The following is a 27,839-nucleotide window of genomic DNA, read 5'->3' on the forward strand; positions in this document are numbered from 1 at the left end:
CATGGGTAAGGCTGGTCGGGGGGTGACGTCCCTGGTTGCACATCCCAGCTGTGTGACCTTGTACCAACTGCATAACCACTCGGAGCCTTGGGGATAAAACCACACCTACCGTTAGGGTGGTGGTTGTTCAGTTGCTGAGTTGTGTCTGACTCTTCGTGGTCCCATGGACTGCAGCATGCCAGGCCTCCCCTGTCCTCCACTCTCTCCCCTGGAGTTTGCTCAAATTCATCTCCATTGAGTCGGTGAAGCTATCTAACCTTTAGTGTAGTGAGCGTTAAACAGAGGTGATGAGAGGGACAGGTTCATCACAGTTCCCATCATATGCTCTTTGTCTGAAGTGTGCTAGCTGATGACAGTTGTGACTGTGTCCACAGTTGGGGGGTGCTGGGGATAAGAGTGAAGTAACTTGTGTCAAATAGGCAAGGCTGATAATGATGTTCTGAAGGCCAGGATACGGTTCAATATTTCTGGGCTGCTGAATTTCAAAAGGGCCAAGAAGTTAAAACAAAATCCTCAATGTCTTGCTGACGTTTAACTCTAACAATACGGATTTAGCTTCTAAGCTTTAGGGCTTCCCTGGGGGCTCAGATGGTAAAGAATCTTCCTACAGTGCAGGAGTCCTGGGTTCGATCCCTGGGTCAGGAGAATCTCTGGAGGAGAAAATGGTAACCCACTCCAGGATTCTTGCCTGGAGAATCCCATGGACAGAGGGAACCTGGCAGGCTATAGTCTGTGGGGTTGCGAAGAGTCAGACGTGACCGAGCGACTAACACTTTCACTTTCTAAGTTTGAAGGCCTCACTGCCCCAGTACAAGTTCTCCAGGCCCGTGAGTGTATGTGTGTGTGCACACGCCCTCTGAATGCCTTCTTTCCAAGGCTGTGTGCCCTGAGCCCACTCCCTGGTGGGTGGCTGTGAGCAAACTTTTCCTAGAGTCACGTGGACCAGCTGCCCATCACGTCCTTGGGTCCACCCACTGCTTCCTGAGACTTTGTTTCTCATCCAGCCTGACCCTGCAGTCTGTTTGCTCTTGCCTGGGCCTCCTGTGATTTTGTGTTTAGTTATTTTAACCAAGGAGACTGACAGGTGGTGTCCTCCTGTGTGTGGCTTGGTTTATGCTTTGTCTTTTTTTATTGGGATACAGTCGACATATAGCATGCTGTAAGCTTAAGGTTTACAGCTCATGTTGAATCGACACATTGATGTGTTGCAGTGTGATTACCACGTGGTCTTGACTGACACCTCTGACACTTCACACAGTGATCGTTTCTTTTTTCGTGCTGAGAACAATGAAGATCTAGTCTTTTAGAAGCTTTGAAGTCTGTAACACAGGACTGTTGACTATAATTGCTATGCTGTGAGGTAGATCTCCAGAACTTTTTTTTATCTACTAGTGACAAGTCTGTGCCCTTAAACAGCATCTCCCCAGTTCTCCACACCCTCAGCCCCTGGTAACCTGCGTTCTGCTCTCTGTCTTTATGAGTTTGGCTTTTGTAGATGTATGTGAGATCACACAGTATTTATCTTCCTCTGACTTATCTCAGCATAATGCCCTCAAGATCCATCCATGTTGCAAATGACAGGATTTCCTTCTTTGGATCATATTCCATTGTGTGTGTGTGTGTCTGTGTCTGTATCCCCTGCACCGCACCCCCCACATCTTTCTTTCTCCATCATCTGTTGATACATGCTTAGGTTGTTTCCATGTCTTGGCCCTTGTGGGTTAGTTTATCTTCTCCTGTACTTCGTGTCCTCCTAGGGAGACTTTGGTGGGCGACTCCATCATATAATGAAGGCTGCTGCTTAATTATTCAAAAAACAGGATAGAACCAGTGCTTCGGAATCCTGGAGCACTTCCAGTGGCCCCCATCCCAGGCCATGCCACTTATTCCTTGCGTCTCTGGCTTAGGGTTTTGAAAGCGCCCCAGGTGACCCTGGGCTTCCTAGGTGGCACTAGTGGTAAAGAATCCACTTGCCAATGCAGGAGACTCAGCTTCAATCCCTGGGTCAGGAAGATGCCCTGGCGGAGGGCATGGCAACCCACTCCAGTATTGCTGCCTAGAAAATCCCATGGACAGAGGAGCCTGGTGGGCTCCATCCGTAGGGTCACTAAGAGTCAGGTGCGACTCAGACACTGAGCACAGGTGACCCCAGTGCCCAGGCACGATGGAGAACCAGCAGAATAACCCCCGGCTCCTCCTGAGACCTGCAGGCCAGCTGGGCAGTGTGACCCTCGGCCTGTGCAGGCGGGTTTTCCTGTTACCCCTGTCCTGGTCTGAGGAGCGAACTCTCAGATGATGGAGCTTCCCTGCTGCTGGTTGCCCTGCTCCTTCCCCACCCTGGCCCCTGACCATGGTGGTGGCTCTGGCAGGAGACAGACGCCCTCCTGCGCAGTGAGGACCCCTGCACGAAGACACAGGGGAGGCTGAGGGCAGCTGGGGGGCCTGGGTTCCGCACCAGCTCACGTGAGTTATTTGGCTTGTTTCCTGAAGGAGGGACATCTGTGTGTCACCTCGTTTTATCTGGTCCTTCCCGTAATTAGAGAGAGGGACTCTTGTCTTTATTTTGTAGATAAGAAAGCTAAGGCTTGAATGGAATGACTGATGAGTCCAAGGAAACAGCCAGTGTCTTTTCAGGGCACCTATAGGAGAATCGCTGGGGTGGAGGCAGGGCGGGATGGACAGAGAAGAAAGGGGGTGGCAAGTGTGTCCTGCGTTTTGGTAACTTTGGAGATGAAAGGAACCCTAGGAGGGAAGTAACAGCTCCAGGCAAACAGGGTCAGGAGCCTCAGGGAGAAAGAGGAGATCCTTGACTGGCAGGTCTCAGTTTCCCCTGCACGGCAGGCTCTCGGGGGAGCTCGTCACAGTGTGGGGGCCCAGGCAGCCCCCTGGACCAATCATCCCAGACTGGGGGGCAAGGGTGTAGGCATTGCTGGAGGCTCCCAGCCTCATGACTCTGCGTTGAAATCAAAGATCGGGAGAGGCAGGAGATGAAAGGGGGTTCTTACTGCAGCCAGGTTCCAGAGGAGAGGGCTTGGGAGCATGGAGGGAGGGGATCGTGTGTCTTCTGAGGCTGACAGAGAAGCAGGCACCGCCAGGTGACCGATGGGCGGTAACCTGCCACTCGAGTGCTCTGCTTGCCCCCATCCCGGCTCCCCTGTCACCTGGGACCATGTGAAGCCCCAAGGGACCCGCGGGTTCTGCTGAGGGGCGGGGCTTGGACCAGAGGCTGGAAAACACGCAGCGCCAGTAGTTCTCCACTCCCTGCACATGGGAGGCCCCTGGGGAGACTTGGGAATGTTGAGGCCAGGCCCCACCCTGGCCCAGGAGAGCTCAAGTCCCTGGCTGCGCCTGGGGTGGCAGGGAGGGCCCGGCCTTCCTTCCCCCAGTGAAGTCGGCCCAGTCCTCACTGTGTGTGACCCATGAGAATCGTTAAGCATGATGTTGGCTGTTTCAGGAACTTGAGCAAATGAGCCTGGTTCTCAACCCCCTCCTCCTTCCAGAGACATTCCAAGGAGCTCACTATTTTTTTTTGTCTTTTTTAAAAAATATGATTTTATTTATTTATTTATGGCTGTGCTGGGTCTTTGTTGCTGCACGCGCTTTTCTCTGTTGGCTGGAAGTGGAGGCTACTCTTCCCTGTGGTGTGTGGGTTTCTCATTGTGGTAACATCTCTTGTTGGGGTTCCTGGGCTCTAGGGCACAGGCTCAGTAACTGTGGCGCACAGGCTTAGCTGCTCCAGGGCTTGCAGGATCTTCCTGGGTCAGGGACCAGACCTGTGTCTCCTGCATTGGCAGGCGGATTCTTTACCACTGAACCACCAGGGAAGCCTGGAGTCCACTCTTCTAAAGGCAAAAAAGGAACATTTTGGCCTCTAACAACTGCTGTACACTTTGAAATGCAGGGGCGTCCCCTCCCATGAGTTTGCCTTTTGCTGGACTTAGATTATTGATAAGTCAGGGTGGTGAGTGAAATAAATGTTAAACACTAGTCAGTAAAGGTTGGCTGTGAAATCCATTTTGGGTTCAGAGAGATGGTTGGATGTGATGGTCAGTGTGTCGTGGGGGGTGGCGGAGACCCTGTCTTGGCACGTTTGGGGCTGCCTCATTCTCTGTGCAGGTGGGCAGGGGCCGCCGGGAAGCCTCCTGAGTTGGCAGTGTGTGTGTTTCCTAGGGCTGTTGTAACAAAGACCTGCAAACAAAGTTGCTTGAAAGAACAGTAGTTCTAGGATCTGGAAGTCCAAGATGAAGAAGTTAGCAGGCCAGCTTCCCGACACCTGCGGGGGAATCCTTCCTTGCTTCTTCCTTGCTTCCCGTGGTGGCTGGAAACCTTTGGGGCTCCCTTGCAGCTGTATTGCTCCAGTCTCTGCTTTCATCGTCCTGAGGTATTCTCCTTGTATGTCTGTCTTCACGTGGCCATCTTCTCACGGACACCAGTCAGGCTAGGTTGGGGAGCCTACTCTATCAGGATGACCTCATCATAACTAATAATTGCACATGCAGTGACCCTATTTTAATAAGGTCACACCCCAGGGTACTGGGGAGTAGGACTTCAGCATCTTTGGGGGCATACACAGTTCAGCCTGTGACAGGTGTGTGTCTAGGTGCTCCGTATGAGGTCCATGCAGACCTCAGTGGACAGGGAACTAAGTCACGCAGCTATTCGAGGACAGAGTCAGGATTTGAACCCAGTTCAGCCCAGTCGCTCAGTCGTGTCCGACTCTTGGCGACCCCATGGACTGCAGCACGCCAGGCCTCCCTGTCCATCACCAACTCCCAGAGTTTACCCAAACTCATGTCCATTGAGTTGGTGATGCCATCCAACCATCTCATCCTCTGTCGTCCCTTCTTCTCCTGCCCTCAACCTTTCCCAGCATCAGGGTCTTTTCAAAAGAGTCAGCTCTTCGCATCATGTGGCCAAAGTATTGGAGTTTCAGCTTCAACATCAGTCCTTCCAGTGAACACTCAGGTCTGATCTCCTTTAGGAGAGACTAGTTTGATCTCCTTGCAGTCCAAGGGACTCTCAAGAATCTTCTCCAACACCACAGTTCAAAAGCATCAGTTCTTCGGCACTCAGCTTTCTTTACAGTCCAACTCTCACATCCATACATGACTACTGGAAAAACCATAGCTTTGACTAGACTGACCTTTGTTGGCGAAGTAATGTCTCTGCTTTTTAATATGCTGCCTAGGTTGGTCATAACTTTCCTTCCAAGGAGTAATTGTCTTTTAATTTCATGGCTGCAATCACCATCTGCAGTGATTTTAGAGCCCCCCAAAATAAAGTCTGCCACTGTTTCCACTGTTTCCTCATCTATTTGCCATGAAGTGATAGGATTTGAACCCAGGACTTTGCAAATTCAGAACAACGTATGACTTCCCTGGTTTGGCCTGACTGAGGGTTCTCTGGGGCTTCCTGTGGAATGAGGTTCATTGGTCTACTGGGCTTTCTCAGGGCATTGAAGACATTGGGCTTCCCAGGTGGCTCAGTGGTTAAAGAATTTGCATGCCAGTGCAGGAGATGTAGGTTTGATCCCTGGGTTGGGAAGATACCCTGGAGAAAGAAATGACAACCCTATCTAGTATTCTTGCCTGGAAAATCCCACAGACAGAGGAGCCTGGCGGGCTACAGTCCATGGGGCTGCAAAGAGTCGGACACGACAACTACATAGCAACTGGGCACATGACCCAGGCTCTGAGTACAGAGCTACCACTTTCTTGCCCTCCCGTTTCTGGATGAAAGAAGACAACACCCATTTACCAGAAGGAAACTCAGAAACAAGAAGTTAGCCTGATTTGTTGACGTGATGGTGGGGTTGCATGGGGATTTTCGTATGTTTATTTTTATTTCCATTCCCATTCTCATGAACAGCTTAACATTCTCTTAAATGGTACAAAGAGAGCTTTTTAGAGCTTGGCTAACCAACACCCTGCTGAAAGTTGCTTGTCCCTTGGGATCCTCCTGTGTCATCAGCCTTATATGATAAGGACTTAACCCGGTTCCTACTGGGGAGCAGTTTCTATAGCACCAGAGGGTGCATGGTGGAAGAGTCGTTTGTGAGGTGGCCTGGTTCCATGGTGACCACCACTAGGCGTGTGTCTGCAGAGTGAATGCCACTGCGTTTCCCAGCAAGTGCCCTGCACTGGCTTGTTGCAGGGACCCAGCATCTTGCAGGCTGCAGCGACTTTGGCAAATGGCAAGCTTTCAACAGGAAGATTTCAAGATCAGAATTCCCAGCGGAAAACTCCCTGAAATAAAGAGGCGTCCGTGAGTCTGAGGAAGTCAATTGCTGCTGCTGCTAAGGCTCCCCCATTTCATCTTGTTAAATTTTAATTGGATTTTCTGATTCCTGGATCCGTGTTTGCATCCCCCAGGGTCTCTGCCAGTGGATGTGGGCAGATGTGCAGCGTGAGTCCAGAGAGAAAGACTTTGTAAAGACGGGTGGAGACCTGTGTTCCTAGGATGTGTGATGGCCTTAAAGGCAGGGGCTGGCCACTATCTTACTATCTCCTCCTTTCTTCCTGTTTTCTGCCGTGGACCCTCTCATGATCTGCACATGGCTGACTGACCCATGGCTTTCTGAGGACCCAAAGACGTTGGCTACAGACCAGTTCTGCAATAATGTCACTCTTGGGGAAGGCTGGAAAAACCATAGCTTTGACTGTACAGAACTTTGTTGGCAAAGTGATGTTTGTTTTTTAATATACTGTCTAAGTTTGTCATAGTTTAGCTATGGTTTTTCCAGTAGTCATGAACAGATGTGAGAGTTGGACCATAAAGAAGGCTGAGCACCTCAGAATTGATGCTTTCGAACTGTGGTGCTGGAGGAGACTTGAGGGTCCCTTGGCCAGCAAGGAGATCACACCAATCCATCCTAAAGGAAATCAACCCTGAATATTCACTGGAAGGACTAATGTTGAAGCTTCAGTACTTTGGTCACCTGATGCAAAGAGCCTACTCATTGAAAAACACCCTGATGGTGGGAAAGATTGAGGGCAGGAGGAGAAGAGGGTGATAGGATGAGATGGTTGGATGGCATCATTGACTTGATGGACATGAGTCTGAGCAAGCTCCAGGAGATAGTGAAGGACAGGGAAGCCTGGCGTGCTGCAGTTAGTGGGGTCAGAAAGAGCCGGATAAACGGAGTGACTGAACAACCGGGGGAAGGCTGATCATGGGCCGTGGAATGAACCCACTTCCTTATTTCCCTGGGGAGGGAGGGTGTTCTCCTCACCCTCCAGTTTGCCCCGCTCTCTCCACCTGTTTTCTGCTTTCTTGAACTAATGGTTCATTGATCTGAATCTCAGTGGTAAAGAATCCACCTGCAATGCAGGAGATACAGGAGCTGCAGGCTCGATTCCTGGGTCGGGAAGATCCCCTGGGGAAGAAAATGGCAGCCCACTCCAGTGTTCTTGCCTGGAGAATCCTGTGGACAGTACCCTGGTGGGCTACGTCATGGGGCTGCGAAGAGCTGGACATGAGTTAGCGGCTGAACAACAGCAGCTGAATCTGTATGACTCCGTGGAGTGGAAGGCTTGCATGTGGTTTTCCTCTAACCACAAAACAAAACAGAAAACAAGAAAACCGGCTTAGTCTCTGGGATAAATTTAGTTACTGAAACACTTATGTTCTGCCTTAGCCCCAGATAAGATTAGTGGAGTTCTGTAAGAGGATCCAGCAACTGTTGATAGCCTAATGAGGCTCTGAAAGGGAGTGACAGATGGCCGGCTTTGAACGATCGCATTACGAGATCAGAGTCCACAGTGAACAAAACTCCAGCTCCTCATGGCGTATGGGGGACAGTGTCCCCTAAACACGCTTAAGGAACCATGCCTTTGATCTCCTCTTGTTCCGAGGGTTCATTGAACAGATGCTGATTGAGGGGAGGCCGAAGGGCAGGTGCACCAGGTGTTGGAGCTGATGCAGGCTCCCTGGGCCTCCCTTTGTCTCCCCATAAAGAGGCACTTAACAGTAAGAGGGGTTCATGGGTTGTAAACATTCAATACTTAGTTATAGCAAATTAGGTATAATTTGATCCTGAAAAGAGTGTTTATGATCCAGGACAGAAAGCATCTAAATGAAAGTGAGAAGTAAGTAAGGCCTTTTTTGCGAAGGTTGTTCGTGTTTTTGTAAAATATTTGTGCCGAATACCGACATGCAAAGCTTGACGTCTTTGGGTCCATATGTCTGCAGCCTTCACTTCCAAGCTGGATGGAACCTACCGTGGCCTTACTGGCTGGAGTTTGTAAGCATAGACGATACTGGCATGTAGTAGGTGTTCAGTGAAAGTGTGTTTTAAAAATTGCACAGGAGTGGCTGTATTGATAAGCCTGATGAAACAGGCAGGCTCATCCATTTTAAAGGAGTTTTACAGGCTCCCCAGCGGTGGGGGTTGGGGGCTGACTTTCCACGTGAGGAGCTGGAATCCACTGGGTACTGTCTTTTGCTTTGAACTTGAGCCGATGGAACTGTCTTGCCCGGCTGACTCTTTTGACTTCTATTGATTTCCATTTTGCCAAGGAGGCACTATTGCTTTGTCTTATTATTTATTTCTCTGTGCTCCTTGACTGCCTCCAAGCTCTACTTCCTGCCTTCAATGATGTACAAGGCCATTAAGCAAAAGTGTGGTTTGCAGGTTGGATTGTGGCTGTAACAGCTCCAGGGAGCTGGTGGGCAGCGGGCTGCACTTGTGATTGGATTCAGCTGGTAGACTGGTTTGTGCACCACCTAGGAGTCTTGTTGAGCAAGTTTACCAGCCTTTCTGCAACTGCCTCTGAGCACAAAAGGAGAGTTCTTTCTGTTTCATGTTCAGCCTTGTTTACCTTCCAAGCCTCACCATCCCTGGTGTGAGAGCTTAATAGTCTAAATTTGTGATTAGTTAAGAAAAAATGCCAGGAGCACAGACCAGGGGTTATTGTCATGTGGCAAGAGGTGAGATAAGTTGAATTTTTTTCTTTGTGCTTTTATGAATTTCCCCAGATTTCTACAACAACAAAAGTGTTCATTTTGTAATCAAGAAGATCAAAACCAAAAAACACGGGATAGCTTTAGGAGGACAAACTGAGACTGGGTCTTATTTTGGGGGGAAAGGTTTTTGGAAATGCTGTTCTTTGTAACTGGTTCCCTTCATGTGATTTTGGGGGTCCTGTTGGGCTTGTTAAACATGGGTCATCAAAAGTGATAAATTATTCTGTCTCAAATGGAAAGTCTCTGGACACAGTCTACAGGCCCCACATGTATCAGGCTATTAAAATACTTGACCCAAGGCAGATAGTTTCTCCACAGATTAGAGAGATCAGAAACGTTTTGCCATAGGATTTGGTTGTTTTGAAGTAGCAGAAACTGGCAAGGGAATACGGCTGCTGCTGTTACATTTGATTGCAACACAGTCGAATGATGTAATTTTGTGATTTGTTTTTCTAGGCTTCAGTGGACTAGGGATGGTCCAGTCTTCATGGGTTAGGGAATCTTCATGGATTAGGAATTATTAGGAGGGAAGGTTCGGGATTGAAATGGGTGACAGTGCCTTAAAAGAGGGAATTCTCCCATCTGCAACATGAGTAAACCTTGAGGACATTATGCTAAGTGATAACAGCCAGTCGCAGAAGGACTCAAGCCACACACTGTGTATGTGATGAATCTGAAATCGTCACACTCCGAGGAGGAAAGAGTGGGATGGTTGTTGCCAGGTCTTGAGGGAGGGGGAAATGAGCAGATATTAGTCAAAGGGCACAAACTTTCAGTTATACAAGGTGAATAGGTCCTAGAGGCCTACCATACAGCGTCAAATGCCTATAGTTAACAATCTGTATACTTAACCATTTGTCAAGAGGGTAGATCTTATGTTAAATGTTCTTACCCCTTTATATGTATATACATATTAATATTGGCTTGGCCAGAAGGTTCGTTTGGGTTTTCCCATCACATCTTATGGAAAAAACCCCAGTGGAACCTTTTGGCTGACCCAGTAAAAGGCGGAGAGGGAACTTGTGTTGGACATGTTTGTGGCATAGATTATGGTGATGGTTTCCTGGGTGTACACTGGCCTCCCTGATGGCTCAGAGGTTAAAGCGTCTGCCCGCAATGTGGGAGACCCGGGTCCGATCCCTGGGTCAGGAAGATCCCCTGGAGAAGGAAATGGCAACCCACTCCAGTATTCTTGCCTGGAGAATTCCATGGACAGAGGAGCCTGGCGGGCTACAGTCTATGGGGTCGCAAAGAGTCGGACGCGACTGAGCGACTTCACTTTCACTTTTCACTTTCACACTTATCTTAAAAAAATTGTTGCATATGTTAATTATGTACAGCTTTCTGTATGTTAAAAAGGGTGACAGGTTTCTAGAAAGAGCCAAGCCGCATGGGAAGGGCAGATTAGCACACGGATGGACCCATCAAGTGGGTGAGTGGGCAGTCCTGGAGCAATGGGGTCCCATTTCATAGACTTTCACTTCACAGTCAGTGTCCAGGGAAGAGTTCTGGGTGCCCCTGGACTGTGTTGGTCTTGGCCATGGAGGGGGGCAACAGGCCTTTCCTGGGTACCCCAGATGCCCTCGCGCCTGGTGTTTCACTTGACAACTGTATCAGATCTTAAAGCCAAGCTTTTTGTTGAGTTTATTATTATTATTATTATTAATTTATCCATTTGCCTGTGCTGGGTCTTAGTTGCGGCATGCAGGCTCTTTCATTGTTGCATGTGGGGTCTAGTTTCCTGACCTGGGATCGAATTCAGGCCCGCTGCATTGGAAGCAAGGGGTATTAGCCACTGGACCACCAGGGAAGTCCTACCTTTGCTGAGTCATGGTTTTCCTTCTTTCCTGGTGTCTTTTGCCCTTTCATTTCATACCCTTGAATCATCCCTTTTCTAAAAGAACTTAATTCTAATCACTGTGCGTAACTGCCATGCCGAAAGAGCAGGTAATCGGATAGCCAGGTAGATGGACATGCTGGGAAGTTTTCAGAAGGGCGTTTCATTGTGCCCACGGCAACACACGTCTGTAAGGCAGGGCAGTTCCTGTGTTGGAACTGGCCGTCATGGTGGTGTTTCAGAGCAGGATTCTTGCTGTCACGCATTTTGAGCATTACATCACCCTGCTTGGAGGTTCATGATGGCAGGATCCGTACATTAAGTTTGAGCCAAAGCAGACGGCTTGGTTCCCATCCAAGGATTATTTATGGAGTGGCTAGAAGAACATGTCAGGGTTCAGCAGGGTGGACATTTATGTTCAAATGGGTTTAGGATTTGTCAGTTGGGGGGTGGGGTTAGGAAAAGTTTCTATACTTACTTTAGGAAGCCAGCTGCAGAAATTTCCGACCATTAACATTTTCATAGTTTAAGACAATTGTGGTATAAAACACGTAACATAAAATTGGCCATCTTAACTGTTGTTAAGTGTCCAGTTCAGTAGGTATTAAGTATATTCACGTTAGATAGTCATCACTACTACCCAATGCCAGAGTTCTTTGCATCTTGGAAAGCTGGAAGCCTGTACCCAATAAAGAATTTTCACAGTTTTGGAGTGAAGACAAAAAAAAAATTCTCCTTTTAATTCCAGCATGAACATGAGCAGGGCAGCCAGTTGGGCGTCGTGACTGCTGCAGCTGAACAGAGCCACTGTCTGGACACTCTGCTGTTTCTTGGCTTCCTGAGATGCCGGGGGTCCTTGTGTGGCCTGTCTTGCTCCCATGTATCAGGGACACGGTGTGCAGGTGAGGGCCTGGTGGCTGCCTGCCCTGTTTTCAGCAGCTGACTCTGGAATCCCTCCCTTGTGATGGCCTCGAAGCCCTCCTCTCTGGACCGTCATGGTTACCCTGTGGCCTTGCCCATCGAGCTGCTGCATTCTCTGAAAATAGCACCGGCAGCTCCTGGGTTTAGTGGAAATGTGTGGACTCCTAAGGGAACCACACGAAAAGAGATATCAACTTCTATAAAATGCTTTGTAAAAAAGATTGAAATTGAGTAATTTGGGTTATGAATTTTACATCAAAGAGGGGAACGCTCAACATCCTCATGTTGAGAATGCAAATACCCCAACCTTCATCTTCCCTCTTTGACAGTCAGGAGAGAGCACTTTGGACTTCCCCGGTAGCTCAGCTGGTAAAGAATCTGCCTATAGTGCAGGAGACCCCAGTTTGATTCCTGGGTCAGGAAGGTCCCCTGGAGAAGGGGTAGGCTACCACTCCAGTATTCTTGGGCTTCCCTGGTGGCTCAGATGGTAAAAGAATCCACCTGCCATGTAAGAGACCTGGGTTTGATCCCTGAGTTGGGAAGTTTCCCTGGAGGAGGGCATGGCAACCCACTGTAGTATTTTTGCCTGGAGAATCCCCATGGACAGAGAAGCCTGGTGGGCTACCATCCATGGGGTGGCAAAGAGTTGGACATGACTGAGTGATTAAGCAAAGCACAGCACAGCCCAGAAGAACTTCCTGTAATCCTTTATGGTTATTTGTCACTTTTCAAAACTAAGAGTTTTCCCCTTTATTCTGGTTCTTCATTTGCTTTCCCCACCCCAGTCTCCAAAACAGGGACAACAGCCGAACCACACAGCCCTGACATGAAGACAGAGAGGTAGCCCAGATTGCTTTCCTGATGGGGGGTTAGGGTGCCGAGCTGGTGCCCCGTAAATGTGCTGTGACCTTGAAGCTTGTCTGTTGGAGGGGTAGAAGTGTTTGTCATGAGGTTGCTTAGGGCCTTGGTTGTGGCATGTGGGATCTAGTTCCTCCATCAGGGATTGAACCCCAGCCCCCTGCCTTGGGAGCTTGGAGTCTTAGCCACTGGACTACCAGGGAAGTCCCCACCCCCCCTTTTTAAAGTAATTAATTAATTTATTTGACTGCATCTGATCATTGTCTTGTGCGGGATCTTTGGTTGCAGTGAAGAGTTTCTCTAGTTGTGGCACGTGGGCTCAGTACTTGCGGTGGGCAGGCTTTGTTGCCCTGGGGCTTGTGGGATCTTAATTCTCTGGCCTGGGATTGAACCCGAGTCCTCTGCTTTGGAAGGTGGATTCCTAATCACTGGACTATTAGGTAAGTCCCTCAGGTATACTGTTTCTAAGCCACTAGGAGGATCTGCTTTCATTAGTGCAGGAGGAGAAAAAAGGATGTTAGGCTTTCTGGTTTTTTCTGACTTTCATTAAACAGCATTTCGTGGGGGATGGGTATGGCTGTTTTTCAAAATGGGTATATTGCACTCTGGTGCTGTTACAAGAGAAGGGCAGATATTGTATTAATTTCAGCCAAAGGGGCAGAGTGGAAATAAAGAGATTTAAAAAATATATGCACACATGCTTAGTAACTTCCGGTAAGGAAGTGCCGACACCATTTTGTATCTGTTTCTGTATAACTGGGATAACACAGATGTCCTGAATGACCTATTGCAAAAGAATATTACTTACTGTCAGTCAGTCAGATGTGAATGAACATGCTTGGGAAATTAAAGGTTAGACAAATATTTGTACTATATTATACATACGTAATGGAGAAGGCGGTGGCACCCCACTCCAGTACTCCTGCCTGGACAATCCCATGGACGGAGGAGCCTGGTGGGCTGCAGTCCATGCGGTTGCTAAGAGTCAGACACAACTGAGTGACTTCACTTTCACTTTTCACTTTCATTCATTGGAGAAGGAAATGGCAACCCACTCCAGTGTTCTTGCCTGGAGAATCCCAGGGACGGGGGTGCCTGGTGGACTGCTGTCCGTAGGGTTGCACAGAGTCGGACACAACTGAGGCGACTTCGCAGTAGCAGCAGCAGCAGCTCTTCCTGCTAAGAGCACAGAACTTTGTCACTGCCGCCAGCGGTAAGCCTCCGGACCGCATAGAGGTTATAGAGCCAGGAGGCCATGGGAAGCCTTCTCCAAGCATCCTTTCTTTTTCCCAGGTCAGAGGCTGTGATTTCATCTTACACTTGGTTCCATCCACGTGCGTGGAATCCAGCCAGGAGGAAAGAATAGCAGCTTTCTCACTTGGCGGCAAAATTTTCCTCCGTCCTTCCTTGGGCCCTAATTATAAAACTTGTCACTCAACAGCTATCTCAGCCTGAGTTGTTATTCTGATTGGTTAAAAATAGGAGTGTTGCACTCACGGGGCACCAGGAGGGTTTCCCTGGAGCTCCAGACGAGCATATGGAACTGGCTGGGAAACAGGGAACCCAGAAAACCCCCAAGCGCTGCCCTGCTTTTGTTGGGGGCAACTTGCTCTTCTCTATGGGAATTCTCCAGGCTACAATACAGGAGTGGGTTGCCATGCTCTCCTCTTAATGAGCCTAAGCCTAGCATTAGCTAGCATTAGCTAATATTGCTAACGGGCTTCCAGGTGGCTCAGTGGTAAGGAGTCTGCCTCCCATTGCAAGGAGATCCAGGGGATGTGGGTTCGATCCCTGGATCAGGCGGATCCCTCGGAGAAAGAAACGACAATCCTCTTCACTATTCTCGCCTGGAGAATTCCATGGACCGAGGAGTCTGGTGGGCTACAGTCCGTGGGGTCGCAAAGAGTCGGATGTGACTCAGCACAAACGCACCTTTGAAGCAGGGCTGCCCAGCCTCTGGGATCTGATGCCTGATGATCTGAGGTGGAGCTGATGCAGCAATGGTAGAGATGAAGTGCACAAGGGAGCAATGCACTTGAATCATCCCGAAACCACACCTTGCACCCTCCCGTGGAAAACTGCCTTCCACAGAACCAGTCCCTGGTGCCAGAAAGGGCGGAGATCGCTGTCCTAAAAGACATCCATGGGCATTATCTTCAGCTTCTTTATAAAAGGGCAGAGTAGTAGGACAGTGTACCCTGCCTTTACGAGCCGTGCCTGGGCGTTCTTCTGAACGTTTGCTTTATTTATGTGTATAGGTGTACGTGTTTTTGTCTTGGATGCACTTGAAATTTGCAGACATATTACCATTAAAAAAAAATAACCTTGAAGGATTTCTTTGCCATGCTAACTTCACCTCTGTAAACAACAGAAATTGAAGGATGATTTTCTCTTCTTGAGTTCATTTCTCACTTTGGTTTTCCTCTCTCACTGCCCTTCTCCCGGCTTTGCTTCTTCTCTGTGGTCTTGGCCTCTTGTCTCCTATTTCGTTTTTGTGCTTTGGTGGGCTCCACCCCAAGTGCTCTGGTTTACTCCCCTTCCCCACTCACCACTCTTGGAGATTCTTGCAGGAACGTTTGCGTTTGCACAGACAGAGAGGTCACCCCTGTACTTGTCTGCAGGTGGACACTGACTGGGTTGGCTCCCCATGTCCTTTTCTTTTTAAAAAATTAAAGCAATTTTTAATTGGGGGATAACTGCTTTACAATATTGTGTTGGTTTCTGCCATACATCAAGATGAGTCAGCCGTGGTAGTGTAGTCACTAAGTCGTGTCTGGCTCTTGCAACCCCATGGACTGTATATAGCCTGCCAGGCTCCTCTGTCCATGGAATTCTCCAGGCAAGAACACTGGAGTGGGTTGCCATTTCCTTTTCTAGGTATACATATGTCCCCTCCCTTTTGAACCTCCCTCCCACCTCCCACCTCTCTATGTCCTTTTCTTCTTAATAAACTTTATTTTTAGACTAGTTTTAGGTTTAGAGAAAAATTCAGAAGATAGTAGATCGAGTTCTCATACACCCCCCGCCCCCCATGCAATATCTACTGTTACTGACATGTTAGTATGGTGTGTTTAGTTGCAGTTAAACAACTGATACTGATCAGTTACTGTGATCGGCAGAATAATGACTGGAACCTGGCATTAGGTCACATGGCAAAAGAGGGATAAGAGCACGGGTAGGATTTAGGTTCCTCATCAGTGGACCTTAAACTAGAGAGATTGTTCAGGCAGGTGCAGTGTTATCACAAGGGTTCTTAAAGCCAGAAGCGGGACTCTGAAAAGTGACCCAGGGAGATGGCAGCGTGGGGAACTTGTCCTGGTGTTTCTGGCTTTGAATATAGAGGAGGGGCCATGAGCCAAGTAAAGTGAGTGGCCTCTTAAAGCTGGAGAAGGCAGGCAAATGAATTCTCACCTAGAGCCCCTAGAAAGAAGACATCTATTGACACCTTGATTTCCGCTCAGATCAGCATTAGACCTCTGATGTACAGAACTGGAAGAGAGGAAGCTTTTTTTTTTTTTGGATGTGGACCGTGTTTAAAGTCTTTACTGAATTTGTTACCGTATGGCTTCTGTTCTCTGTTTTGGTGTTTTGGCCGTGAGACATGTGGGATCGTAGCTCCCGACCAGGGATCAAACCCACACCTCCTGCATTGCAAGGCGAAGTCTTAGCCACTGGACTGCCAGGGAAGCTCCAATAAGTTTTTTTTGTTTTAAGCTATTACGTGGTAACTCGGCGCAGAAGCAGTAGAAAACTAACATGATGATTTTTACCAAAGTCCATCTTTGCTTTAGTTTTTTTTGGTCTTTTTTCTGCCTGCAGATACATTTAGTTGTTATTTGGGTTGAAACAGCTTCTCACACTTCCCTTTGTTTTGACCTTGACGGTTTTGAGGAGTGTATTGGTCAGACATTTTGTAGAATGTTCCTTAATTGGAATGTGTCTGAAGTTTTTCTCATGACTAGAATGGGGTTAAGGGTGTTTAGGAGGAGAAGTGGGGTAAAGTGCTATTCTTATTGCATCCTATCAGAGGATTATGACTGATATTGACCTATATCACGTGGCCAAGGTATCGCTTGCCAAGTTTCTCCCACTGAATAGTTAACTGCCTCCACTTCCCGTACTGTGGGACTTTTTCTTTCTTTCTTTCTTTTTTTGAGCACTTGCCTACTTTTCAGCCACTGCAAGGTGCTCCAGGATCATCTTATACACTTCCTGCTCCAGATCTAGAATCAGCCGTTTTCCCAAAGAGTCCCAGCTCCTTTTATTGGAGGTTGGTAGAAACCAAGACCTGGGTGCTGGGTGTGCTCCTGGCTTCTGGGTCCTTTCTGCTAACAGAACAAGGAAATCTGTGTACTACCTTTGTATATACACACGTCACTGTTTCTGTACGTAGCCATTTGTGTCTGTGGTAAACTAGACGCCATTCACACCTGTGTCTTTGATGCTAAGTACTGTGTTTTTACTTCACTGGGGCTGCAGTGGAGCCTCATCGCTGCCCGTGGGCTTTCTCTAGTGGCGAGCAGGCCACTCTCTTCGCTGAAGTGTGTGGGCTTCTCATTGTGCTGGCTTCTCTTGTCTTGGAGCTCAGTCTCTCGGCGCACGGGCTTAGTTGCCTCGTAGCAGGTGGGATCTTGCCAGACCGAGGATCAATCCCGTGTCCCCTGCGTTGGCAGGTGGATTCTTAACCAGTGGACCACCAAGGAAGTCCTAATCACTGTGTTTCTTGCCTCTTTGCCTTGCTCACCTGTAAACTCCCACTCCAGTTAGGAACCTGGCTGTCACCTGCCATCATCCTCTTTCTTGACTGTTGGTTTCTAGTATTCCAGAAATGGATCAGAATTGTTAATGGGGGACTCTCAAAGCACATTTCTTTGACCTTTCCTCCTAAAGACTGTTCATTTCCATAGTTACTTAAGTCAAACCGTTTTCCTGTATACCCTTCACTCTCATTTCATACATTTGTAATACAATTAGATGTTTTGTTTTTGTTTTTGTCATATTCTGCATTCACTTGGGAACCCATGGACCTCCCTAAATGATTTTTTTTTTTCAAAATTTGCAAACATGAAAGTTCACTATGCTGGAAACATCTGTGGATTTTGACAAAGGCATAGTGTCATGTATATATAATTAGAGTATCATACAGAATAGTTTCACCACCCTAAAATTCCCCCACATTTGACTAATTCAGCCCCTTCTTGGTGATCACTGATTTTTCTACCCTTGCTGTATTTCCCATTTTTTTTCCCAAGAATAATTAGAATCGTGCAGAATGTAGCCTTTTTAGGAGGGCTTTGCTCACTTAGCAATATGGATTTAAGGTCTCTCTTTCTTGTCAAGGCTTGGAAATTTGCTTCTTTTCGTCACTGAAAAATACTCCATTGAATTATGTACCACAGTTTGATTATCTGTTCACCTGTTGAAGAACATCTTGGTTGTTTCCAATTTGGGACAGTTATGAATACAACTTCTATAAGTATTCATGTGAAGGTTTTTGTGTGGGTGTGAATTTTCAAAACAGTTGGATGAATACCTAAGAGTGTGATTGCCCTGTGGTGTAAGACTATGTTTAACTCATCAAGACCAACCAGAGTGTCTTCCAAAGTGACTACCCTAAGCATTCCCATCAGCAATGAAAAAGTTCCTGTTGCTGGCATCCTTGTCAGCAGTTGGTGTGTGATACATTTTGAGTTAATTTTTGAAAGGTATAAGGTTTGTATTCTTTCATATGGATGTCCAATTGTTCCAGAACCATTTGTTGAAAAGACTATCCTTCGTTGAATTACTTTTGCTCCTTTGTCAAAAACCAGTTAATTGTACTTGTGGGATACATTTGTGAGGTTCTGATTCTGTTCCACTGACCTGTGTATTTTATTGCCCATACCACATTGCCTTGATTACTATAGCTTGGTATAGTAGTCAAGTCTTGAAATTATATTGCACGAGTCCTCCAGCTTTGTTCTTCTTCAGTGGTATTATCATTACTACTACTACTACCAGTAATAGGTCTTTGTCTTTTCAAGTAGACTTTCTAATCAGTTTATCAATATTTACAGAATGGCTTGCCAAGATTTTTGTTGTGTCGCCTTGAATCTATAAATCAGGTTGGGATGACTTGACATCTTAACAGTATGGAATCTTTCAGCCCAAGAACATGGAGTATGTTTCCATTTGTTTAGATCTTCTTTGAATCCTTCCATCAGAGTTTTGTAGTGTTTTGCACACGGATCCTGCGCGTATTTAGATTTCTGCCTGATGAGAACATCTTTTGCTATCGTCAATGGTATTTACATTCTTGTCAAATTCCAATTGTTCATTGCTGGTATTTGGTAAAGCACGTGTCATTTACCCCTCTGTCTGATAGGCTTTCTATGTTTGCTTATGAGTTCCTTAAGTTTTTCTTTTTTTCCCTTTTGGTTATTGATTCTTTGGGATTTTTCTGTAAATTCAAGCATGTCATCTGTGAACAAAGGCAGTTTTGTTTCTTCCTTCCTGTTGATTCATCAATTTCTTTAATAGATATAGGTCTATTCAAATGATTTAGCTCTCTTTGTGTGAGTTTTGATAATTTGTGTCTTTCAAGGAATTGGTACATCTCATATAAATTATCAAATTGGTGAGTATAGAATTGTTCATACACTCCTTTATTACCCTTTTAATATCTCGGGGAACATTTCTAATATTGGTAATTTGTATCTTCTCCCCTTATTCCTTCCTTAGCCTAGCTAGAGGCTTGTCACTTTTATTGATCTTTTCAAAGAATCAGATTTTGGTTTTATTGATTTTTTTTTTTTGCTATTGTTTTTCTATTTTGAATTATGTTGGGCTTTTTGGCTCAATTTTTATTATTTTCTTCTGCTTCCTTTAGGGTTATGTTTCTCTTCTTTCTGTGGTTTCCTACAGGAGAAGCTTAGAGTATTCTAGGGTTAGAGTGGAACCCAGAAGTCCCCTCATCACTTCTTAACTGCTGCTCTTCCCACCTTCTTCCAGGTGAAGGGGCTAGGTTAGTTGTGTTGGCATAAAGCTTGCTGCCCATTGCCAAAGCTCCTGAGCCTTGAGTCTTTCCAAACAGAAAGACTTCTTCTGTGTGGTGTAGATATACAGGGGAATAGTACTCAGTCATAAAAAGAATGCAGTGATGGCATTTTCACTAACATGGATGCACCTAGAGATGATCATGCTAAGTAAATCAGAGAAAGACAAATACTATAGCACTCATATGTAGAAGCTAAACTACGGCATCAGCGAGCATATCTGTGAAATATGATGGAGAGCAGACTTGTGGTTGCCGAGGGGGAGGGTGGACCAGGGAGGGATGGACTGGGAGTTTGAGGCTAGCAGAAGCCAGCTGATATATATAGGATGGATAAACAACAAGGTCCTACTATATATGGTTAATCTGGACTATTTGCAGTAGCCAAGACATGAAAGCAACCTAAGTGTCCATCAGTGGTTGAATGGATAAAGGAGACATGGTGCATATATACAGTGGAGTAGTCCTCAGTCACCGGAAAATGAAATGGTGTCATTTGCAGCATCATGGAAGACCTAGAGATTACCATACTAAATGAAGTAAGTCAGAAAGAGAAAGAACGATCCTGTGGTGGCACTTACATGTGGAATCGAAAGTGGGATGCAAATGAACGTATCCTCAAAACAAACTCGCAGACAGAGAGGGCAGACTTGTGGTTGCCGAGGGGAGTGGCGGGGGGTGGATTAGGAGTTTGGGGCTAGCAGATGGAAACTGTGTGTAGAACGGATAGGGCAGGAATAGAGACGTGGAGGAGGAGTGGACACAGTGAGGGAAAGAGAGGGCGGGACCGATTGAGAGAGTAGCCTTGACATACAGTGTCCATTCCATATGTAATAGATAGCTGCTGGAAAGTTGCTCTAAAACACAGGGATCTCAGCCTGGGCTCTGTGACAACCTAGAGGGGTGGGAAGGGGGCTGGGTTGGAGGGAGGGAGGCTCACGAGGTCGGGGACATTTGTATACTTATGGCTGATTCATGTTGTTGTACGGCAGAAACCAACACAACATTGTAAAGCAATTATTCTCCAATTAAAAATAAATAAATTTAAAAAATGGACAAAATCTTGCTGAATAGCACAGGGAACTGTATTCAGTATCTTGTGATAAACCATAATGGAAAAGAATATGAAAAAAAAGTGCATTTATGTATACCTGAATCACTTTGGTGTACAGAATAAGTCAACACATTATAAACCAACTATACTTCAATAAAATTTAACGAAAAAGAGGCTGCTGGCGCTCTGAGTTGCCGCCCCGCCTTCCCCGTGGGCTGCTGGCTGTCCGTCCCTGTGCTCACACGTGCGTTGTCCTCTTGTCTCTTGAAGGTCGCCTGGTGGGTGCCCTGGACGCGGTGCTGGACTCCAACGCCCGGGTTGCTCCGTTCCGAATTCTGCTCCAGGTGCCCGGCTCCCAGGTGTATTCTCCCATAGCATGTGGTGAGTTACTGAGCGGATCGGACGTTTACTGGGCCGTGGCCACGGGTGAGTTTCGTCCCAGGTGGAGCATTCCCCACCTTGAGGTCTGAGCATGGGTATCTGCATGGTGGTGATGCTTGAAGGTAACTCGCCAAACCTCATTCACTGCTGTGAGCTCTCTGTTCTTTCTCTCAACCATCAGAAGCACGTAGTGGTTCCTAAGGCTGGGCAGCCAGGTTGGACAGACGGTCCAAGTGGTGTGTGGTTCCCGGAGGAACCCAGCCGTTTTTTTTCTCCGTCTTGTGTCTGACATAACACAGGCGCCCCGGGTGTGAGTGCACTCTGTGACCATGCCGGGGAGGTGCCCCGGGCTGGGTCTGTCTCAGGCCTGTCTTCGTCCTTGTTCCACTGTGCACTGAATCCCTGGACAGCGGGGCTCTGTGGGAGTTTAGAAATCACCTTCCCATCCTCTCCGAGTTTTAGCTCCTCGCACATGCACCGTTCCGGGCTCTGCCCGGACACTCAGGTCCTCTGGGAATCATGGCATCGTGAGAAGCCCCTTCTGTTAAGAAACAAACCTGAGATGTGTCAAACACCACAGAAACTTTATTCACACAATTCATGTGAGATTTCTGAACCTGTGCCAGTGAGGCACGGCAAGCCCTTTTCTCTCAGGCTTGTTCAGTTCAGTCGCTCAGTCGTGTCCAACTCTCTGCGACCCCGTGAATCGCAGCACACCAGGCCTCCCTGTCCGTCACCAACTCCCTGACATGTAAATTAGCACAAACGCAAGTTGAACTTACACAGTGTTGACAGATAACTCCTGGTCCCTATTTCAGTATTACCGTCACGGGGATGCTCAAAGGGCTGTCGGTGAGATGTGTCTTTTTAATTACGCAGGTAATCTTCACACTTCAGAAATTAGAAAATGGGTAAGAAAGAAGGAGAAAGAAGTCATCTATAACCTCTTATCCAGGGTAATCACTCTCTGTCTCCATGTGTTTCTACCAGAGGCTTTCAGTTGTGTTTTGTTTTTTTCCTCTTAAAGAAGTGAAAACGTTAGTCACTTGGTCATGTCCTGCTCTTTGCAACACCATGGACTCCTCTGTCCATGGGATTCTTCAGGCAAGAATACTGAAGTGGGTTGCCATCCCCTTCTCCAGGGGATTTTCCTGACCGAGGGATTGAACCCTGATCTCCCACACTGGAGGCAGGTTCTTGGCTGTGTGAGCCACCAGGGAAGCCCACATTTTAGTAACTACTGACAAATTTCAGTGTCACCTTACATTCTCTAATGACATCGGATTACTTTTTTTTCCTGGAAAAAATACAGGAAAGGATAAAGAAGAAAATTGTCGTCTTATACCCACCATTTATTACTAATGACTGTTAACATCTTGGAACATTTTTTTCCCAGCTTGTTTTGTTTGTTTGGACAAATCATTCTGTATTTGCATAAAGTGATAAAATGATGCATGCTCAATATAATCAATTAGCTCTGAAAAGTACAAAGAAAAAAATATGTCTTCTTCCCCCTTCTGCCCCCCCACCATCATCCTAGCCAACCAGCCTCCAGTGGCACTGGTTGACAACTTTTTTTCCTTCCTTCCTTTTGTCTTCTTGTGTTTTTTGGCCATGCCGAGCTTGGTGCCCCAATCGGATTGCTCCCAGGACCGCGGCAGTGAAAGCTCCGAGTCCTAACCACTGGACCACCAGGGAGTTCCCAGCACCACTTTCTAATGCATCTACACAAGCCAGGGAGAGTTGGGAAGAATGGTAGATGGTGCAGCTTGTCTGACAGTGCCAGTGGACAATAAAAATATTGTTTTCCTGTGGTCATGTGTGGATGTGAGAGTTGGACTGTGAAGAAAGCTGAGCGCCGAAGAATTGATGCTTTTGAACTGTGGTGTTGGAGAGTCCCTTGGACTGCAAGGAGATCCAACCAGTCCATTCTGAAGGAGATCAGCCCTGGGATTTCTTTGGAAGGAATGATGCTAAAGCTGAAACTCCAGTACTTTGGCCACCTCATGCGAAGAGTTGACTCATTGGAAAAGACTTTGATGCTGGGAAGGATTGGGGGCAGGAGAAGAAGGGGGCGACCGAGGATGAGATGGCTGGATGGCATCACGGACTCGATGGACGTGAGTCTGAGTGAACTCCGGGAGTTGGTGACGGACAGGGAGGCCTGGCGTGCTGAGATTCATGGGGATGCAAAGAGTCGGACACGACTGAGCGACTGAACTGAACTTAAAAGAAAGATGCTGAAGTGAAATGAAAAAACTGTTAAACTTCAAAGAAATATCCCTCGAACCCTGAGTGCCGGCTTTCTAAAAGGTTCACTGAAGGTCAAGGGGATAGATGTTTGAATGTGTGACAAGGTCAGAATTGTAGCTTTTGAAGACATTGTTTCTACTCGGACAGTGTTCACCTCCTGAAGGACAAGGATGCTCTCAGCCTTCTCATCCGTCCCCTGCTGCCCCAGGCTCTCATTTTAAAAAGTTTTACTATTAATTGTACGCTGTGGTTCTCGTTCTGTTCGGTAACTGTGTTCCTCAATGTTGTCTGGCTCCGTTCTCTGTGTAAATCAATTCAGTGTTTCCATCAGGTATGGTTTCCCCAACATAGCATCTTTTATTTTGGCTTCTTAGTTGGCTGTATCCCTGTTTTCTTTCCTTAATGATGTCTCACATGGTTGCAACGCCCTGGTTGGGTATGATGGGTTCTGACCAGTCTCTGGGGCTTGGTGGCCATCACTTTGGGGCCTTGCAGTATTTCAGTGGCGAGGGGAGAAACCTCAGGCTGGTCTGATGCACCCTACCTCCCACTCTGCTGCGTTGTGGGTGATGTGCTCTTCATGGGTATAACTGCTTTTTTTTTTATCTCTGAGGTTTCGCAACATTAGTCACTTAAGTAACTCCCTTATAATCTGTTACTCCCTGGAGCACTTTGTGTTACATTTTCCTGAAACTCTATGCGCTCTTCCAGGACTTAAGATGGCTTTCTTAAATCATTTCAGGAAACTTTCTTAATATCATTCTGTGTATGTGTTACATTGTAAAAAAAAGTGCATTTTATATTCCGTTGATTGGATTTCCCACTTCAAGGACACTTTATGTTGGACAGGTCTGTTTTTCATTTCTGCTTTTCCTTTTTTTTGATGAAAAGAGATCTTTGATAAAAGACTTGACCGTACAGGAGCACTCCCCTTTCACAGTATTCCTTTTTACTTCTTACGTGCGTTATTGGTTATGCTGTTAGATTTCTTGGTTACAGCGCTAACGGGCAGAAAAAGCAATGTATATAAGGCAGTATTTCTTTTAGGTGCAGTAAGCGTGGGCTTTCCCAATGACTCAGTGGTAAAGAATCTGCCTTCCATTTCAGGAGACCCACAGGAGACATGGGTTTGATCCCTGGGTTGGGAAGATGCTCTGGAGGAGAGCGTGGCAACCCACTCCAGTATTCTTGTCTGAAATGTCCTGTGGACGGAGAAGCCTGGCGGCTACAGTCCATGGGGTCGCAAAGTCGGACTGAGCAACTGAGCGCACACAGTATAGCAGTGTTTTAGGAATACTGGGTTTTTCTTGATCTGCCCTTTTCAGCTGTACTCTGCATGCTGGTTGTATAGCCCTGCTTTTAGCAGTGTTTCTCAGACTCTGCTGCCTGTAACTGACCTACTAATTTTGTCGGCATGTGTTTTTTTTTTTTTTAAAAGAGTAATTTGGCTGTGTGGGGTCTTAGTTGTGGCACTCAGGATCTTCATGGCCTCTCGCAGGATCTTCCATTGTGGTATTGCAGCACACAGGCTGGGTGGTTGCAGGAGGCAGGATCTTAGTTCTCTGACCAGGGGTCAAACCTGCATCCCCTGCTTTGCAAGGTGGATTCATAACCCCTGGACTACCAGGGAAGTCCCCATGTTCTCAGTGGTTTTGAAACTCAGCTCATTTTCCTAGGTCTCCAGTCTCCCATTTTGCCTCTGTAGTCTCACCATCTCACCTTTGAGCTCTTGCTTCATTGAACTCACATTTCTGTTGCACCGTCTTGGGGCGTGAAGGCTTCGTGCGCATCTCCTCCTGCTCCCCTTCCTCCAGGACGCTGGGCGCCTTGTTCGCCTCTCTCCATCCCCTTGCGGTCAGCGGTTTGGCTTGGTTGCTATGCTGTTTCTCCCCTTTCTTGCTCACGCTTGGAAATGGTTCTCTCACACTGTGTAAGCATTAATACCGTGGCATTTTGATGTGTATTTTGGGGACAGAGCAGGGGGTGCTGGTGTGCTGCTGGCCAGGACGAGGGGTGGGAGGGGCAAGACCCTGTGCTCTTCTCCTGAGTCTCCCTGATTCCTCTCCTCTGCCCCAGGCAGGGAGGTGGTCTTGCCCTGGGATTTAGACTTTTGATGAGAACGTTTGGAGTTTTGTCTCCTGCTAGATGGACCTCTGGGGAGTCACCAGTGGGGGCACTTAGTGCACAAGCCTGCTTGGGCCCTGAGACCACATAGCCCTGCAGGTCCACAGGAGCCAGTCTGGGCTCCACAGTGACGCAGTGTCATGCTTGATGGCGACACAGTGTTCAGCCTTTGCCTGTAGCTAGACTTATTGTACTTTACTGTGCTCTGAAAATGTTGCATTTTTCACCAGTTAACAAGGCTGATCACATGGTTTCATTGTGGTGTTGGAGAAGACTCTTCAGAGTCCCTTGGCCAGCAAGGAGATAGAACCAGTCAATCCTAAAGGAAATCAGTCCTGAATATTCATTGGAAGGACTGGTGCTGAAGCTGAAGCTCCGATACTTTGGTCACTTAATGAGAAGAGCTGACTCAATGGAAAAGACCCTGATGCTGGGAAAGATTGAGGGCAGAAGGAGAAGGGGATGACAGAGAGTGAGATGGTTGGATGGCGTCACTGACTCAATGGACATGTGTGCTAAGTTGCTTCAGTCGTGTCTGACTCTTTGTGACACTGTGGACCGTAGCCCGCCAGGATTCCCTGTCCACGGGGTCCTCCAGGCAAGAATACTGGAGTGAGTTGCCATTTCCTCCTCCAGGGGATCTTCCCAAACCAGGGATGGAGCCCACGTCTCTTATGTCTCTTATGTCTCCTGCGTCGGTAGACATGCTCTTCACCCCTGGTGCCACCTGGGAAGCCCTGAGTTTGAGCAAAGTCTGGGAGGTAGTGAAGAACAGGGAAGCCTGGTGTGCTGCAGTCCATAGGGCTGCAAAGAGTTGGACACAACTGAGCGATTGAACGACTGTTGTGAAGGACAAATCAATCCCTGCCATTTTCCAACAGCATTTGTTCACTTTGTGTCTCTGTGTTACCTTTTGGTAACTCTGTCAGTATTTCAGATTTTTCCTTATTGTATTTTGTTACAGTGATCCGTCATCAGTGATCTTTGAAGTGACTGTGATAAAAAGATTGCTGACTTGGTGAAGACTTGGATGATGGTTAGTTTCGTAGCAATAAAGTATTTTTTAATCTAAGGCATGTACATTGTTTATTTAGATACAATGCTATTGCACACTAAATAGACTAAAGTGTAGTAGAAACATAACTTTTATAGGTACCGTAAAATAAAAAAATGCATGAGACTCCCTTTATTGTGATGTTTGCTTTATTGCAGTGGTCTGAACCCGGCCCACAGTATCTCTGGGGTGTGCCTGTAGTAAGGAATTATTGCATCCAATGGATATACGTTTATAAGGCCGTTTATATGTGTCTTCCCAAATTAGCTGCTATAAAGATTGCAGCCGTTTACACTGGCTGCCTACCCCCTAGCAGTGTAGCTGTCCTGAGCACATTTAATTCCTGGAACATTCTTTCTCTTAAACCAAGATCTGCTTCCTTGAGCTATAAAAAGAATAAAACAATGCCCTTCGCAGCAACACGGATGGGCCTAGAGATTATCATATTAAGTGAAGTCAGAGAAAGTCAAATACCGTATTGTATCACTTATATGTTGTTGGTCTTGTTCAGTCGCTAAGCTGTGTCTAACTCTTTGCAACACCATGCACTGTAGCCTGCCTGGCTCCCCTGTCCTTCAGTATCTCCCAGACTTTGCTCAGATTCATGTTCATTGAGTCCGTGTTGCTATCTAACCATCTCATCCCCTGCCATCCCCTTCTCTTTTTGCCTTCAATCTTTCCCAGCATCAGGGTCTTTTCCAATGAGTTGGCTTTTCACGTCAGGTGGCCAAAGTATTAGAGTTTCAGCATCAGTCCTTCCAGTGAACATTCAGGGTCGATTTCCTTTAGGATTGACTGGTTTGATCTCCTTGCTGGTCAAGGGATTTTCAAGAGTATTCCTTAACACTACAATTTGAAAGCATTAGTGTGAAATTTAAAAAAGTGGTACAAATGAACTTGTTTACAAAACAGACATAGACTCACAGACAAACTTACGATTACCAAAGGGGAAAGGGGGGATAGATAAATTAGGAGTTTGGCATATTAACATTTACACACTACCACTACTATATATAAAATAAACAACAAGGACCCACTGTATAGTGCAGGGAACTCTACTTAATACTCTGTGTAACCTACATGGGAAAAGAATCTGAAAAAGAATAAATAAATACAAGCACGTGTGTATAACTGACTCAGTTTGCAACACACTAGAAACTAACACAACGTTTTAAGTCAACTATTTATTGTTCAGTTGCTAAGTCATGTCCAAGTGTTTGCGACCCCATGGCCTGAGGCACACCAGACTCCCCTCTCTTCCACTGGCTCCTGGGGTTAGCTGGAATTCATGTCTGTTGTGTCAGTGATGCCATCCAACCATCTCACCTCTGTCGTCCCCTTCTTCTCCTGCCCTCAGTCT

The 27,839-nt window shown here is 46.9% G+C and overlaps 1 protein-coding gene across 2 annotated transcripts in view; it reads left to right on the top strand.

Moving 5' to 3' along the window:
* The window catches only part of TBC1D8 (TBC1 domain family member 8), a 135,576-nt gene that overhangs the window by 25,873 nt on the left and 81,864 nt on the right, over nucleotides 1-27,839 (top strand). The window contains exon 2 of one of the 2 annotated variants that reach the window (XM_068963912.1): nucleotides 20,938-21,093. In XM_068963912.1, coding sequence (XP_068820013.1) covers nucleotides 20,938-21,093 — 156 coding nt within the window. The remainder of the gene's footprint in view (nucleotides 1-20,937; nucleotides 21,094-27,839) is intronic. The other variant, XM_068963921.1, reaches the window with a different exon arrangement.

This window comes from Capricornis sumatraensis, chromosome 1 (assembly GCF_032405125.1).
Source record: "Capricornis sumatraensis isolate serow.1 chromosome 1, serow.2, whole genome shotgun sequence".
Taxonomy (NCBI): Eukaryota; Metazoa; Chordata; class Mammalia; order Artiodactyla; family Bovidae; genus Capricornis; species Capricornis sumatraensis.